Source organism: Amaranthus tricolor, chromosome 15 (genome assembly GCF_026212465.1).
Source record: "Amaranthus tricolor cultivar Red isolate AtriRed21 chromosome 15, ASM2621246v1, whole genome shotgun sequence".
Lineage (NCBI taxonomy): Eukaryota > Viridiplantae > Streptophyta > Magnoliopsida > Caryophyllales > Amaranthaceae > Amaranthus > Amaranthus tricolor.
Window position 1 is genome coordinate 2,831,630 of NC_080061.1, and position 18,231 is coordinate 2,849,860.

At 31.4% G+C, this 18,231-nt stretch overlaps 2 protein-coding genes and 1 non-coding gene across 4 annotated transcripts; 1 reads left to right on the plus strand and 2 right to left on the minus strand.

The window, feature by feature from the left end:
• Positions 1-5,524: 5,524 nt before the first annotated feature.
• Positions 5,525-11,164, minus strand: LOC130801477 (uncharacterized). 2 transcript variants are annotated; one of them, XM_057665339.1, is made up of 3 exons: positions 10,648-11,164; positions 7,287-9,026; positions 5,525-6,295 (listed from the first exon to the last, which is right to left on the minus strand). In XM_057665339.1, exons 2-3 carry the CDS (start codon positions 9,004-9,006, stop codon positions 5,874-5,876), a joined length of 2,142 nt encoding a protein of 713 aa, XP_057521322.1. In that variant the 5' UTR covers positions 9,007-9,026; positions 10,648-11,164; the 3' UTR covers positions 5,525-5,873. The 2 variants fall into 2 exon arrangements, with proteins under 2 accessions (XP_057521322.1, XP_057521321.1); XM_057665338.1 differs by having other exon boundaries at positions 5,526-6,295; positions 7,287-9,012; positions 10,648-11,163.
• A 3,530-nt stretch (positions 11,165-14,694) lies between these two features.
• TRNAS-AGA (transfer RNA serine (anticodon AGA)) lies at positions 14,695-14,776 on the plus strand. Its single transcript has one exon. It is a non-coding gene; the product is annotated as a tRNA-Ser (tRNA).
• Positions 14,777-15,669: 893 nt separating this feature from the next.
• On the minus strand, positions 15,670-17,785 carry LOC130800914 (chlorophyll a-b binding protein CP29.3, chloroplastic-like). The gene is made up of 2 exons (XM_057664647.1): positions 17,004-17,785; positions 15,670-16,222 (listed from the first exon to the last, which is right to left on the minus strand). Exons 1-2 carry the CDS (start codon positions 17,511-17,513, stop codon positions 15,866-15,868), a joined length of 867 nt encoding a protein of 288 aa, XP_057520630.1. The 5' UTR covers positions 17,514-17,785; the 3' UTR covers positions 15,670-15,865.
• Positions 17,786-18,231: the final 446 nt, after the last annotated feature.

Genomic DNA, 18,231 nt, shown 5'->3' on the forward strand with positions numbered 1-18,231 from the left:
AGTGTCAAAAAGGGTGCAACTGCTTTTATTTTCGATGACTTCACAAGATAATTGTCCTCTAAGAGGCCTAATATGGAAGGGTTGCTATGAACTAGTCTTGTGATCTTCTTGGCTTGTTCTATAGTCTCTTCAACCCACCTTAACGAAGCTACACGTTCGAGCATTATTGTAAAACAATAGGTGGCACTACAGCTCCAAAATATCGATTCATATCGAGCCTCAATCCTAAGTCCTACGCCATTTAGCCATGGTGAAGACGCATAACTAAGTACTTGTAACACATTTTTTGGCCCAATTTCCTTTATTACCTGTTGGAAAATAGAATTAAATCAAATTATGTTAGAGTATATAACATGTATGTTAGAGTATATAACATAATTAAATCAAATTATGTTAGAGTATTAGAGCTAATGTAACAATTAGATCACATGTTTGAATCTGTACCACCCCTTATTAAAGTGGAGATCTCAACCATCAATTTAAACTTTTTGGTTGAATTGGTTCATTGATAATCTTATATGATAAAAGGTTTGTTTATCATTACCTGCTCAATAACATTCTCCATTGCATTCACATCATCAAATTCTTGTGAAACATCAAGTGATTTTAGATAAACAGTCCCCAGTGGACAAGCAACAAGAAAATTCATCAATTTTCTACCCTTGATTTCATCAGTCCATCCTTCTAAGATCACACTACATCCAGTTAAAGGCCATGATTTCTTAATATTTTCAACCCATGCTTGAATTTCATGGAACTTTTTACAAAAAATATCTTCTCTAAGATCTTTAATAGTAGGAACACTAGACTGAAGTTGAGATCCTTTGCCTCCTATATTTAGTAACTCCTGAAAACTTGAGGATTGTACAACATTAGGATCAATGTTGTTTGAATACAAGTATTCAGAGATATACATCTTGCACTTACTATAAATAGGAGGTTCCATGGAAGGTGGGGTGGAAATTCTAGAAGGTTCTTTGGTTTGTGAGAAGAGACCATTATTTCTAACAAGTGATGGCCTTTGATTGTTCTGTTGATCTAACAGCATAGGTAATGATGATGATATGGAGTTATTGTATGTAGGAGGGTCCATGGTAAATGAGGTGGAGTTAGTATTCCCAACCGGTAATGACCTTTGATTATGATGTTGATCAAACAGTTTGGATGATGATATTGATGACATGTAGTTATTGTATGTGGACGGGTCCACGGTAAGTGGGGTGAAACCAGTATTCCCAACAGGTAAAAAACTTTGATTATGGTGTTGATCAGATTGCATAAAGGATGATGGTGATAAGGAGTTATTGCATGTAGGAGGGTCCATGGTAAGAAAGTTGGAATAACTATTTCCAGTAGATAATGGCCTTTGATTTTGCTGTTGATCAAACAGTTTAGATGGTGATGATGACATGTAGTTATAGTATGTGGAAGGGTCCATGGTAGCTGAGGGTAAACTAGTATTCCCAACAGGTAAAGACCTTTGTAAAGGGGATAACGGTGGTATGGAGTAATTGTATGTAGGAGGGTCTATGGTAAGTGAGGTGGACCTTGAATTTCCAAGAGATGATGGCCTTTGATTTTGATTATAATCAAACATCATAGGGGATGATGGTGATAAGCTCAAAGCTTCTGTAAGATTTGAGAAAATACTAGGAAATTGGAATTGTATGTTGCTATAATCATTGTCATTGTGATCCCTTGCAAACATTTTCCCTTTGCCTTTGTCCATGCTTGAGCAAAGCTTCTTTCTAGAAGGTTCATGTGATGCTTGTAAGTCTTTTCCTCGATCATTTCTATTATCCATATTGGTTTATTACCTGTAATAATTCAGTATGTGAATCTAAATTTATTCAACATTTTATGACTATGATGGTCGAAACTTGACTTTTAGTGATTATGTTACTTGTTAAATTCTATATATATAATGTCTGACTTAAGTAATGCCTTATGAGTTCTCATAAATATAATATGCAATTAATTTTGAATAAAAAAAATTATATACTATTATCCAAAATATCCGATATAATATTTTCAGGCTTATCTAAGTGCAACAAAGATAACTCACAATCATGCAATCATGATTTTTAACAATAGTGTACACTAACTTCTACACCTATTGAATCACCATATGGATATGTAGTTGGCGAAGAAGTAAAACAATTCTATGTTGATGTGCCTAATCATGACATATATATGGCATATAACATGCACTAAGTTCAAGTTTTATTGTGGGTCCTTAGCAAAATAGTGAATAAGAAAGGGTCTATATATAAAAAAAATATAGTTTTAAAATATTAAAAGGGAAAAATATAATAATAGATAAAAAAATTGAGCAAGTCAATGTAAGAATGTAAAAATACCCGATTAAAATAAAATAGAAGATAAAAACAATATTAAATTAGATGTTTAGAAAAAATTAATTAAAAATAGAAAAGAAATAAAAACACACAGAGAAGACAAAGAATAGTGTTGAAAAATGCTTATATGTAATCTTATATCGATAAATTAGTGAGATGTTGACTAGTATATAAGTTTGATGAGTTATTTCTCCTATTGTCATATAATTTTTGAGAAGAAACTTCAATAATTTTAGGAAGACAACCTAACAAAAAGCACAAAAAATCTAAAAACTTTTTATCAATTTTTAATGTAAGTGACTTGCACCTTTGTTGAGACCAAAGTATAACTAAGTATTCTAGTATTATCATTTGTTCAATTACTCTAGTGCACCTTTTAGCCTAAATATTGTATAATAATTTCAATCTCAACTAACATTTTTATACTCAAAAAATTAATTTTGATACTATTATTTTGTTGATATAATATTAATTTTCAATGGAAAGCTCCAATTTCATAAAAGTTGGAATGAGTAAGTGATACCCTATATATATATGGGTGAATGTTTTTAATATCCATTTTGTACAATGATTAAAATTACAATTCAATCAAATAAAAGGGGAATTTTGTTGTACCATTATTTTCAATGCTCATATATACAATGTTAACCAAACAACTAACTAATACAATTTGAAATCAAATAAAGAAAAATCAAATAAAATTGAATTTTTTTATTTGCAAGAGAAAATATTAGTTTAAATAAATGAAATTTATTCACTTAATTTATAAAGTGAATCGAGTAAATAGATGGTAATTCAAATTAAAATCTTCATCCATCCAAAAAATTATCCCAAATTGAAGATTTCTCATCAAAACCACACTTTATCAAGTGAAAAATTAGATTTGCACTAAAGTGAAGTGAATGACAATAAAAATGTTGTAAATACACAAATTAAGATGATAATCATTTTATATACTTTGATACTTAATATACATATATTTAACTGAATGCATCTTACCAATTGAATCAAAAGGCAAGAAAGTACATAGATTGAAGAACAAATCTAATTCAAGGAGGCAAACACATCAAAAAGTTGAGTTTATTTTTACCTTTTCTGCACGTAAGAAATTTGTATGGCGAAATGTTGAAATCGGCTAGAATAAAGCAAAAACCCTAATAAAAGACATTCAGGAGGGAAAAAACTGAAATGTAAAGAGTTGTAAGAATAAGTGAATGACTTTACGAAAAAATGATATAAAATAAAAATATTATATTGCGCTCTCCTATAAAATTGATGGTGATGAAAATTTTCGAATGGCCGCCCCTTTTCAAAAAGCAAAGTAAATTGACAAATCACTTTTACGTTGATTAACTACCATATTTTGATTAAAAATCAATATATGTTTCTTTCCAATTTTCCATCAATTATTTAATTATTTTGTTTATTGGTTTTGATAACATAATTATAAAGATGTGGCCAATGATTAAACATTTATTATAATTATAATTTAGGAAATGAAGCAACATAATTTTTTCTTATACATAAACTCAACGAAGAAATAACTTCATAATTTTTTAGTTTTGCATCACGCACTCTATATACACATAATTTCAAGAGTGGTTTATAAGTATCTTTATTATTATTCTAATTAAATGTCTTATTTCTTGTTTTAGTAGTATTTATTAATCACTTTTAGTTGTTGGACCCACCAATCGTAAATGATCTGCATTAGTATGATATTGTCTGTTTTAGGCGGAGCCTACACGTATTTATTTGTTTTTAAGTACCTTCCCAAAAAGCCTCATACTAATTTGGAGTTAAATTACTTATACATGTGCAACACTTTCTTATTATTCTGGCGTGGAACGTAGGATGTACACACAACATCCCTCCCTTAGACTAAGGACCACATCATTCGTATCCTCTCCTCCAACGATATAATATGTCTCCTTGCATCTTAACATTCACCACATAGCCTGCTTCTTTGACCACCATGTCAAGAAAACTCTCGATATATGTCATTTAGATGGTGTTGCTCCATTGAATATGTATATTTTCAGTCAAACCTTTGACTCTGATACAAATTGTTGTGCGCACTATACGCAAATGACCCGCATAAGTATGATATTATATGTTTTGAGTTGAACCTACACGAATTTTGTATTTGGGCACCTTCCCCAAAGGCCTCATACTAATTTAAAGTTAGATCACTTGTATATTTGTCAAAACTTTCTTATTTTATGACGCAGGACTTGAGATGTACTCTCAACAATAGCTAAGTGAGATCTTACTTAATTTATCTCATTATATATTTTATTGCTTTTAACTTTTCTTAATTTTTAACCCAATATAATTAGAGATATTTAGAAATGAAATAGTATATCGACAAGTGTGTAGAACCAATAGAAAATTTAATTAGAATAGGAGTGAGTTGAGGTGTGCGTTTGTAATTTTTGGATTTTCAACTTATACTTTCATTTTTTAATTTCTTATCCAACCATTAGAACTTTTAATTTTTATGTTCAGATCTCATTGTATACTAAACTTTATATGTACGTTTAGTTAATTGTTGGTCATTGCCTTTATAAGTGAAAATGGCGTTCAATGTACATATTTTAAATAGTATGAAAAATAAATATTATTTTTTCAAAATAAAATTTTGAATTTGATTTTCATTTAGCTCTTTCCTCTTTTTAATATTTAAAATTGTCTAAAAAGTATCACAGTGCACTAAATGCATAAATAAATTTATTGTATATCAATCATTGACGCTTAAGTCATCATTTTTTATTAGAGTTAATACCTTTTATTTTCACCATTTTATTTTTAGTACTTCTATTATTATTCGAGTGATGAATTTTCTCATTAAATCTACCTATTCGGTTGTTTACAAATTCTTAAATGAGACGATTTGCTGGTGAAATTATCTTTATTGTGCTCTCCCATATACATTTAACGTGGTAAAGTTTAACAACTCATCTTATATAAGACAGTTTCACCATAAGACAAACTTAGATAATTAGCTCATTTCTCTAATTAGTATTAAAACTTTGTCAAAAATTGTAATATAATTTTTTTTGTAACTTAGTATCTAGTCCCCTAAAGTAAACAATCAGGAGTAACGTTTAGGGTTCAACCAGTTGAACTATCTCTCAAGGTTCAAAATTGTCGTTATAATTTACATTATTGACAACTTCACATAAACAAAAGTGCATAATATCACGTATAAAATTAATTTTATAAAGTCCATTATAATTCAATTACTCAAAACATACAATAAATATTTTTGACAGATGAAGTTCACAACGGTATACAATGAACTACGACTGTACAAATCTACGACACTGAGATAGTCTGTCCACCAACCTATGTATCTAACTACAATACATCATTTCTTTCTTATGCAAAATAAACAGAACAATAACACACTGTATTTGCTCTAATCTTCCGATTTTGGATTCTCAAAAAGACCGAAAAAGACGCATAATCGACCATTTCGTACATCATTCAACATTACAAGTGAAACCGGACACATTAGACTTTCAACATCGGGTCTACTGTTGGTAAAACAACACGAGAAGGGCAGCTTTTGTTAAGGGCATTTAGCGTGCTGCCAGAGTGCATGTCTGGATGTGCACAGTACGTTCGTTCAGACTCATCTGTGTCGGTTTTATATAATTCGTCTACAATCCAGTCATCTAATGTGTCGATCTCATCGTCGATGAAGCTGAATTTTGCCAACTTCTTGGATTGCTTTAACTTGAGATTGTAATGAACATACGCCAATTTCTGTAGTCGTCTATTTTCGATGACATTTTCCCCACTCGATAAGAGGCGCTCGGCTATGGCCCGTCTAAGTCCATAAACTTCAGCTCCGTTGCAGGTCTGACTAAGGATTCTGACGGCTAGGTTTTGAAGTTCGGGACAGTGTTCCCCGAAACGCAACCACCAAGTAGCTGCAATCGGGTCAAGATTATCAGTAAAGGTTAGCTACACAATTACTCGAACCATAAGAAAAGACATAAACATTAAGAGGCGTCGAAAATGAGTGTTTTCGGCCTTTCATAATTCAATTTCTATAGGTTATGAACTCGGGAAAGTTGGAACTTCAAGCGAAGTATGAGTAAGTAACTACTAACTCGTACACGTTTACACTATTGCTTAAAACATCGTAAGGGGATCCCTATATGCAATCTTACCAATAAGGGGCTATTCTATTAAACCGCTCAAACTGATCATAAAAGTTGCAGATGATGTTTGCTATTAAGAGTCAATTGAAAACGTTTTTGGTTAAAAAACGCTAAGGTTATGTACATTTGACCCTTCTAAACCCCGCCTACGTGAAAGCCAAAGTGGGTCCCACCAAGACTGGATCATTAATGGCATTGCAATAATGAAAACAAAAACAGTTGAGATTGCACATAGCAGACAATTCCAAATTTCAAGATGCTGAGAATCTTCGTTCCATCGCCAAGTCATTTGGCCATGGATCAAATTCCAATGAAGTAATGCGAGAAACAATTTCCTTACGACTCACACCCCAAATCTCAATCACAACCTGGTAACAGGCAAAGACCATTTTATATGACAGATGAGATGCATAAACACCCATTTCCCCGGTTTCCCTTAACACATCAAGTTAGCAAATTCTATACACAAAAGTTTTCAATTACATAGAAATTTTAAGCTCCATGGAACCGAGTCAACTGAGGTTAGAATCCCTTCTTCCATGAAACTTGAAAAATCAAACTCACTTCATCATCGTCATACCCAATATATCCCGCTCATAGAAGCGAGGACCACATCTGAGTTCGACGAAAATTGAATGTCGATAGACCATACCCTTATCAAAAGACATAGGAGGTTGCGAGCAGTGAGACCCTTGGCTCGAGTTTACCAAACACATTACATATAATTATATAAACAAGCAAAGATTTATACACAAACCTGGGGAAAGGGATCCTTGGCTGTTATTATCAGTCCCGATTTTGAAATCACCTTTACGTTTACCATACACATCAAGCTGTTGAGATATCAAGTCCTCAATACGTTTATCTCCAGCCATACGAACAATAGTGACCAGGAGGCCACTAGCAACTTCAGTATCGAAACAAAAATCTTCCGCAAAATGGAGCTTTGGGTTAAGGAAGTAACCAGCAGCATGAAGGGGACTATGAAGAATCTTGTTCCATATCTCATCAATAATGTTCCAAAACGGGGTATACTTTGATCTGTTTCCATTAAATTCCTCACTGATTGTCTCTTTAACTTGATCCATCGTTTCATATAAGATTCCCATATGGGGTTTACTATCCCCATTAATCAAGGATATAGCCTTCACTAACGGAACGGATGCTTTCAAAGCAAAATTCACCCCATCCCAAAAGGAATCGTCGTTGATCAAATTCGCAACTATTTTACCTTCAACTTTTGATGCCCAAACCGAGTTCAACCAGTCCGAGGACTTAAACATAAGCGTTAGGTTATCCCTTTCCGCCAACAAATTCTCTAATGTCAAGAACGGCACTGCTGCCTTTACTTTGAAGGATTTCACCAGATCATAACCGTTAATATATTTTCTCAACATCTTAAGTACCACAGCGCGGCTATAAATAAATTTAGTAATCCGTCTTGCCTTATACAAGGTCAGTCGAATGGAATCATTCATCGCAATTTTGTCTAACATAAGTGATATGCAATGTGTAGCACTAACAGTCCAAAAAAGTGACCTATACTTTTCAATTATGTGCTTGCTAACTTCCTCTAAACTATCGGAACTAGTGTGAGCAACAATCTGAACTACATTCTTCACACCCAGTTCGTCCAAAACAGCTTCGAGCAACTCCTGCAATGCATTAGCCCCAGTTGAGGGTGATACATCAGCTGATCGGAGGTAAATGGGACCCTCTGGAGAATCGACTACAACATTTACGAGACTCCTACCAGATTGATCGGTCCACCCATCAAGAAGTATGCTACATCCAGTACGAGGCCAAGAAAGTCGGATATTCTTCACGTATTTTTCTATCTCATGCAACTCATCATCGAATATCCAACCCTTAAGCTCACGAATGCTAGGGATACATCTCTTCATCTCACCACCAATTAGAAAATTGCTCATCATACTTACAAAACTTGGTGATTCAACACTACAAAAGTCAATCCCGTTCTCAAGGAAAAACCTACCAATACTTCTTTTACCCATAATGGAGTTAGGATCTTGCCCATCTTTGCCTGAATAAACGTTTTGAGAAGTTAGCATTCCGTTGTATGAAAAACTCGGTTTCCTCAACTTATTTCTAGCCATATGGATGCCGTTTTGATACCTTACGGACTGTTCTAACTTCACTTCATTTACTTTCGAATTAGAAGTGCAAAACCTCTTAAGAGGAGGACTTGGGTGATCCAACTCTTCAATTTCCTTTACCGAGTGATCTAGTTTCACAGCATGCGAACTTTCCCTAAAAAAAATCTTGACCTCATCTGGAACATTGGAACACTCAACTATGTTCCCACGAATCCCTCCTAAGTGATGCTGAAGGCGATTGAACCCGGTAACAAGTTTACCACAATAACAGCATTGGACTCTATTGTTTGAAGGATCAAGAGCCATTCCATGATTATACACTTCCTTGGATGGTTCAGTGGAGGGATCAATTGGGGCCATATGATTCTGGTCAATAACAACTATCACAAATCACACCAATAAAACAGGTATGGCAATGGGCAAAACAGAAAAGTTTGTATACTAAAATTTTGCATAATGAAAGGAGAGGGAAGGGAAGGGGGGCGAATAGTAGGAAAAGTCTCGCTTGTTTGTTCGAGAGGGAAAAGAAGGGAGAAGAAGAGGAGAGATAACATATTCCTTCGAACCCATTAACATTTGAAGAGATTTGATGAGTAACAAAACTAAGGGACTTAATCCTTTCAAATTCCTTTCAAAATTCCTCCCCTCAAACATTGACACACAAAGAAAGGGAGTTATATTCTTCCAAATCATTCCCCTTCCTTCCCCTAAAATTTCCACAATCCAAACAAATTGTTAAGGCGAAGTTATGAAAAAGGCTAACAATTTTTCATGTTTGTTTAGAGCGATTTGTGGGAAAAGGATGAGAATTTATAGAAAAGAAAGTTGCAAATTGCAAGTCCTTGTTTGTTTACAAAAAGAGAAGAATGGGAAAGACACTGAAACTTGATCAAAGCCCCCCCAAAAAATGTTCTTAAGAGGGCAAGTATTAGAGGTCGAGACCAGTGTAACATAATTCGCTAGCTATTTCACCTTTGGAATTTGGGATTCACTCAAAATTGTAAAAAAAAAGCCCAAAACCGACCATAATTCGCTTTTTTCTAATTGCGATTCATGGGAAGATCAACGAATGAAATGACACTGGTCGAGACATTAGCCTCAAAATTCCAACTAAACGTCTAACATAACAAACAACGGATAAGACCTTTTCAATCCCAAAGCTTCGGATTTCCATCCCCATTCGCCAATCACCCCCTAAGAGCTACTTGTTCATCACTAACAGATAAGTAGATATCAAATTACTCCCACAATGAACAATCCTTCTCACATGCCACAGCCACTTTTGCTGATGTACAGTTACAGATACCCTTATATGACTATTAATTCATGTACATATTGGCAGTTAAAGCCCAATTTTTATGGGTGCATTCACATAAATGTTCAACTTTACTAATCCATCCAACCAATAAGCCTCCCCATACAGATTATAACAAGAAGATGGGAACAAAAACATGAAAAATGCCTTCATTCTGTTAATTGGAAATGCCAAGATTATGAAATTAAAATATGATTATGTGACTAAATTAAATATTAACACAAGTAATACACCAAAATATCCTAAAATACCAATAACCCTTTTTCTTATCAAACCCAAATACACAAGTAATACAATGATTTAATAATTAATTCCCAATGACAACCCAAATAATTTTTGCTGAATAAAAACCTTAATCTTTTTCTTATCAAACCCAAATACACAAGTAATAAAATGATTTATTAATTAATTCCCAATGACAACCCAAATAATTTTTCTGAATAAAAACATCAATCTTTTTCTTATCAAAATATTGAAAAAAAAAAAAACTAAAACTACTAACAGCAAAATCTATCAATATAGTGAATTATAGCCAAATAGAAATGAAAAACATATTATCAATTTTGGAAATTATAATTAGAATTTGAATGTAAATTAAAAATCAGGACATTTCCACAACCCAGACAAAAACGGTTCAATCTTTTTAAAATTCAGAGAAAAACAAACAAAAGGGAACAGAAATTTACCAGAAAAGAAGAAAACAGGAACAAGAAATCTGCTCTTTAGGATTGTTCTGGAAATGATTCTTTATGTGACATTCCACAGTTCTTCAAATGGGTACTAAGAGGGAACCCTTAATCTTCATGATCATCATCATTAACAACATCATTTGATCATTTTTACAAACAAATCTGTCTCTCTTTTCATTTAGCATCTATCTTTCTCTATATTTCTCTATGTATTTTCAAGGTGAATTGTTTATGGGGATGAGAAAAACTAGGTTTGAAGGTAAAGAACTGATGGAAGTTGAAGGTTTCTTACAATGTCATTACCTTTTACCTATGGAACTAATAGAAGAATAGTGATTTTACAAATACTATAGTACTCATTTTCTCTACTTTGATCTTGCTATAACAGGATTTTTGGTTTATTTTAAAGATACTTTTAGTTACGATACATTGAGAGGATGAGAAGACTATGAACAATTGAACTTAGAATCATATCAAAAGAGGTTTTGCAAGTTTCAATAGAGGTAAGATTTGATTTTCATATTAATTTTTTAGGTTTTGATATACAAAATAGTGGGGGTATATACAAAATAGTTGAATTAGTAAGATGAGCTCATATAAAAAATTTAAGGTTATATTAAGAAAAGAATGTGACAGAGTTTAAATTTAAATGGTCACAAAAATTAAAGAAACGGTCGGAGTTGTGTGCAATTAGTGTGACTTAGCAAGTTGTTCAACATTAATAGCTATCAATAATTTATTTCCCTGTTTACAAAATCAGCGTCGATACGTTTCTGGTTTACTATATCTAAATTTATGGATAAATATATTATAAATGACTTCTTTTCACTTTAAAATGGTGACGTGTATGATAATTTAAACCGTAATATATATTTTAAAAAGTATCATCTTAATGGTTAGTATTAAAAAATAAAAAAATAAACAAGTAGAAGTATAAGATTAAAAAAAAGTGGACTAAAGACGTATGTGGATGAGAGATAACTAAATAATAAGTTTGTAGTTGAGATTAAAAAATAATGTAAAACAAAAAAAAGAATTTTAAAAAATAAATATAAATAAAAACAAAGAGAGGAATTAAAATGAATATCAATGTTATAGAGACAAACTTAGTATATACAATTAATATGCCATTTTCAAGTTATCATTATTATACCTATCAATAATTTTTTTCCTTTTTATACAAAATCATAAATTGATCCGGTCTTAGTATACCACTGGTAAGTGCCCATGTGATGCACGGTTTTATTAAATTTTCCAATATATTTGTATTATTTTAAAAATTATAATTTTAAGAAATAAATTTTACATTATAGTTATATCTCATTTCACTCTGAATAGTTGTATATATTACGTATATTGTTTGATTTGTATCATACTTTGCACTGTGGACGTATATGATTGTGAAAATTTAGTTCATGACAAATAAATCTCAACAAAAGACAAAGAATTTGATTATATATTTAATATAATTATATTTATACTTCTATTTGTTTATTTTAAATAAAAGGGCAAATAATTTGTACATGAAGTATACATACAAAATTATGAGTACTTTTAATAAAAAAAAAAATACCAATTTATGCTAACAAAAACAAATATTAATTTATATAAAGTATTAGAACTATTAATAACACACTTCAAAATCAAATTTAACATAAATATTTGTGTAAAATTATTTTATAAAAGTTTAAACAAAAAAATTACATAATTTATTTGTTATAAAAAATATAAGTGACTTGCATAAAGATAGTCACCACCTAAATCATATTAGAATTATGCATTGCATTTAAGTAACCAATAGAATAAATAAATAAAAAATCCTAATAAAAGTATATTATCTTTTAACCAGTTTAAAATATCCAATACACTTAAATAATATTTATTTAATAAGTAAAATTAAAAAAAATAAAATAAAATATATGGTTTTCTTATACATCAAATGATGTGACCTAAAAAGTATAAAATCAATCAATATGGATAATATTATAGTCATAATTAAAAAGTAATAAAGTCAAATATATAAATATTAGTCATAATAACAATGACATTATTATTGAGTTTAGAGGAAAAGTTTTTATTGAAGTTGTGACACGTAAGCTATATTAAATAGTAATGATGTAAACGTGTTTTGTTTTAGTAATAGTTATAGATTATAGATATCTTGATTCAATGATGTAAATATAGGCGTTCATTTGGATTATCGAATCGGTTTTAGTCCGGATGCTTTATGTCGGTCTAAACTTTCAAAACGGGTTTTGGTTTTGGTTTTTTTTTAAAGATATTTTAATTACGATAGGTTGAGAGGATGAGAAGATTAAAAATAATTGAAGTTAGAATCTTATTAAGAGAGTACCTACAAGTTTCAAAGAAGACAAGATTCAATTTTTATATTACTATTTTTAGGTTTTGATATAAAAATACAAAATAGTGGGAGTACAGAAAAAATAGGTGAATAAAAGCCATATGTTAATAAGATGAACGCACATAGGAAGTTTGTGGTTGATATTAAGAAAAGAACGCAAGAGAGTTCAAATACGATTCGTAACGATAATTAAAGAAACAGTCGGGGCAGTGTGCAATTAGTGTGACTTTGCAAGTCGTCCAGCATTATTAGCTATCAATAATTTATTTTCCTGTATAAAAAATCTGCGTTGATACGTTTCTGGTTCACCATATCTCAATTTATGGACAAACATATTCTAGATGGTGTCTATTTCGCTTCAAAATAGTGACACGTATGTCAATTTAATAAGTAATATGTATTTTAAAAGAGTATCATCTTAATGATTAGAATTTAAAAATAAACAGTAGAAATATAATATATAATAAGATTAAAAAGTAGACTAAAGAAGTATGTGGATGAGAAATAGCCAAATAATAAGCTTATATTAAGATTAAAAAAAAAAAAACAAAATGCAAAAATATAATTATTTAAAAAATAAATACAAATAAATAAAACAAAGAGAAGAATTAAAATGAAAATTATATCTATGTCAATGTCATATAGACAAACCAAATATACACAATTAGTATGCCATTTTCATGTTTACCATCATTATTATACTTTTCAATAATTATTTTCCCTTTATACATACATTGATCGGCTTTAGTTTACCGTATCTTTTCTTTTTGTAAGGATGTTTACCATATCTTAATTCATGTGAAACAAATATAGGTGTTCTTTCAGTTTATTAAATCAGCTTTTAAGTCAAATGTTTTATATTGGTGATCTAAATTTCATATTTAAATCTTGTGTACATATTGATTTCACATAATTTTAACTTCACTTTGTAGTCGAATAAATATTAAATTTTCAGATTGATTTTAATTACCTCTAGACACATAGACACATATTCTTATAAGTATTTGTTTGACAAATAGTGACGCATATGCTAATCTTAAAATTTATTTTTGAAGACTAAAAACAATTATCAATTTAATTGTCAATCATAAAGATATTTCCAGATGTGTTTACGGGGGCTTGGGTGGGTAATAGACCGGGTAGTGTCTAAAAAAATTTATCCACGGGCTCAAATATTCAAAAGCCCGTGGTTAGGCAGGTATTTATTATATAAAAATTAAAAACATAAATTAAAAAAATTTAAAAAATTATTAAAGTGGGTAGGACTCTAATTACTAAAGTTGGGTATGTAACAGACAAATAGTACTATATAGTAAACTATTAGTTTCATGATCAATAAATTAATTATTTGATAATTAATATATTAAACTTAGCAGGCAGGCGAGTATACCCACAGGTATTTTTTTTACATCGCTACCCACCCATTTATCTTAAAGGGCGGGTATTACCCGTCCAAATTTAATTTTTTTTTGAAAAATGTTGTTCAATTCCATCCACTTTTTGAGTTGTGTGGGTCGAACTTGGCGGATAGCTCGCCCATAAACAGCTTTAGATATTTCCTTATGTTGTAGCTTTGTAGGTTCCATGCTTTAATTTACGTGTTGATGAACCAAACTGCACATTATTTTGAACTGCATTTTTTTATATTATATATGCGCTGTATACGTTGAGGTTCACTAAAGGTGGACGTGCCGGAGTGGTTATCGGGCATGACTAGAAATCATGTGGGCTTTGCCCGCGCAGGTTCGAATCCTGCCGTCCACGTTATTTTTTGCTCCTGAGTTCTTTATTTCCCATTTCCAAGTTCTTGATCTTTTCATTAACAAATTTATGTGTATATTTTTGTTCCATGCTAAAAAAAGTCCCTAAGTGTATATTTAATTCATGAAAATATTGTGACATTTTTATAAACACTATTGAGTTGAATAGTTCTTATCAATTTATTTTATTGTGTACTTATTAATTATGAATTATGAATATCAAGGGTCCAAGAAATTGATTATTTATAATGTACGTAACAAGAACAATAATAAAACATTTACCATGATATTCATCTATGCATATAATTTAGGTTGGACGTACAAAATATTACTATTACATTTTATTATGTCGATGACAATAAGCTAATAACTTTTAATTATACAGAATTTGAAAAGTTAGATTTATTCATTATGTGTTCTATTGTCAATAAGGAAATTTTTTCTTTGCAAAATTTAGCAAATCATATATATATACAGCATTACCTTTGTAATAATAAAGCAACGTTTGTCCACAAATTAGAAAAAATAAGAAATGAACATAAAAAAGTCTTAATTTTTTTTCCTTTATGGAGAATGAACAACAAGACATAATAAAAACAAGTATGGCAATAGTTTAATTATGAAATATGGTAGCAATAAAAAATAAATTTGGATAGCTTCTTAAAAATACAGCTAGAACGGTACCTTATATCTCTGTCATAGGGTTAAGAAAGGAGAAAAAGGTGTGAGATACATGAGATAAAGATCAAACCCATAATACTCGACTACTCGAGTGTCAATGCAAGGTAATTACCAACTGAGCTAGCCCACGATACTTAATATAAATTTTATTAGGTAGCTAATTAAGTTTAATTCTTCAAATTTAATGTCTATGAACAATGCAAAAGATAAGTCATAAGATAGTAAAAGTACATTGTGTTTATTTATAAGTATAATAACAAATGTATTATATTATAAGTGAATAAAAATCACAACTAACATCCTCATTCACTTGGGGAATGAACAAAATTAATTAATGAGAATGAGGATAATTAAAGAAAATGGAAATGAGAGTAAACACATAATAATAATATAATTACTCATAAGTGCATAATTAAGAAGAGAAAGTTTTGAAGATGTTGTTAGAAGGATCACTCAAGAATTCAGCCGCATTGCTAAGAGGGCCTTTTCCGGTGGCAGCGGCTTGGATGGCGAAGCCCAAGAAAGCAACCATAGCGAGGCGAGAGTGCTTGATCTCGGCCAATTGAAGGTTGAGCTTTTTCTCAGGATCCGCGGCTAAGCCCAGGGGGTCAAAGTATTGACCTCCTGGGTAAAGCCGCTTTTCTGGGTCAAGCTCGGCATTCCTTTGGAACTCAATGTATCCTACTAGTAGCACTTCTATCCATATCAATGTGCTTAGGGAGAATGGTAGCTTTTGGCCTAGGTAGGACGCTCCTTCTACCAATTCTACCTGTAAAACAACACAAATTTTATCACTAATGTCATTAAATGACTTTTAGTTAAACAATTTTTATGAGGTTGGATGTACCTAATCTTATTCGAGCAATAATGCAGAAGGTTTCAATTTATCTTTGATCAAAAACATTAAACGTGACTTCACATAAGCAAAATATGCATATATTTAACGAGTTATTTTATATAGTCCTTCAAAAACAAAAACCGAAGACATATATTGACTCTATCCAAAATTTGCAAAAATTCTAGATCTATTGATTATGCTTCAATTCTAGGTTTCACTGCGTTTGCTTCTGTTAATAGTAAAAGCACACTCAAAAAAATATGAATGAAACAAATTTAATTGAACTCAATCACAAGTATATATTAAATAAGAAAATTCTAATCAATAACGGTTATTTATAAATAATCATAAAATGACAAAATACATATTATTAAAATAAATAAAATAAGAAAAAGATAAAATAAAAATCTTAAAAGCCCTCCTATAAAATGTAGACACGTAAAGATAATTTACTACTTTCTTAAATAACCGTTATTTACCTATGAATTTGTATCACCTCAATTATATGCTCCTTCTTCCTACTTACTTTGCTATAATTTTTTTCTATAGATCAAGAGCTTTTGAATATAAATATAGCAAAATAAATGATAAAGACAGAATAAAAATTGACAAATTATATAAAGGTGCAATACAATTTTAAAAATTATGATATTAAACATGCTAAGAATCTCCCCATAATAAATTAAAAAGTAGTTAGTAGATGAGATCATACCTTTCCAGCATCTTGCCAAGAAACACCAGTAAGAGCTTCAACAGAGAGAGCACCAAGAGTAGCCAACATGGCCCACCTACCATGAATCACCTCACACTCCCTAAACCTTTGGATCCCAAACACTTCTGCATAAGGCTGAAATGGTGTGGGCTGAATATCTTCAGACTCAATCCTAGCCCCAATAATCTCACCAGCCACATTCTTGGCTAAATTCTGGTCCAGCCCATCATAGTCAAACTGCAAATACTCAGCAGGCTTAGCAAGCCCAAACGGGTCAAACCCACGATCCCCAACCAATGACCCATCTAACCATTCGGGTCGTTTCGCTCCTGGGAACCACACCAGGTTATCATCATCTGATACTACAGGCTTCTTTGGGGCAGCTTTCTTTGGTGGAGCTGCCTTTTTGCCAAGGCCAAACAGGGCATGGAATTTTCCAGGCCCGGGTTTTGGCCCGGAAATGCGGGTTCCAAAGATGTAGGAGGCGGTAGCGGGGGCAGCGGTTGCCATTGTTATGGTTAGTAGAAGCTAAGGGAGTAAGAAGTTGATTGTGTATGGGCAAGTGTTTGATGAATCTGTAAAGGGTAATATGTGGCCTAGTATATGACAGATATTTGGACTTTGAATGGTTGGTTTTGGTTGAATTATAGGAATGTGGATGTGATATTCCTGGGCCTTATCTATCTTGTATGAGAATGATTGGTCTTCCTACATTTCTTAATCTTCCAAAATTTTCACACCTGAATTTTTTTTGTGTTGGATATGGAAGCAAGTATTACAATGTAAAAAAATAATATAAAATAACTCAAGCCAGTTAGAATCCAATTTTTTTTATATTAGGTTTGCTTTGTAATTCGAGGTCTCCACAATTCACGAGTTAACATGAAATAATAAAAATTCATTTTTATATATGAGAAACTCATGCACTTACATATGCGGTAAACTGTAAATCTTATGCTACATGTATAAAATAATTTGTTATCATATATAACGCTTAAACTATTTGCACGACTCAAGAAGGTATATATATACTCTTGTGACCATAGGATGGAATTAACACCTAGCTAAATTTAGTGGCATTTATTTTTCACAAATTTTTAAATGAGATGATCTCATGATGAAATTATCGCTATTTGGCTGGCCCATGTACATTTAGTTTATGAGCTCGTCTTATTTATGTTTAGCTTGCTTTGTTTGATTAGTCATTTATATTTTGCTCTTAATGAAT

Excerpts from the sequence above, each read along its gene's own strand:
- LOC130800914 (XM_057664647.1), bottom strand. The coding sequence starts at position 17,513 with ATGGCAACCGCTGCCCCCGCTACCGCCTCCTACATCTTTGGAACCCGC. Across the intron at positions 16,223-17,003 it reads CTTGGCAAGATGCTGGAAAG|GTAGAATTGGTAGAAGGAGC; the intron begins GTATGATCTCAT and ends GTTGTTTTACAG.
- LOC130801477 (XM_057665339.1), bottom strand. The coding sequence starts at position 9,006 with ATGGCCCCAATTGATCCCTCCACTGAACCATCCAAGGAAGTGTATAAT. Across the intron at positions 6,296-7,286 it reads CCAAGGATCCCTTTCCCCAG|CTACTTGGTGGTTGCGTTTC; the intron begins GTTTGTGTATAA and ends ACCCGATTGCAG.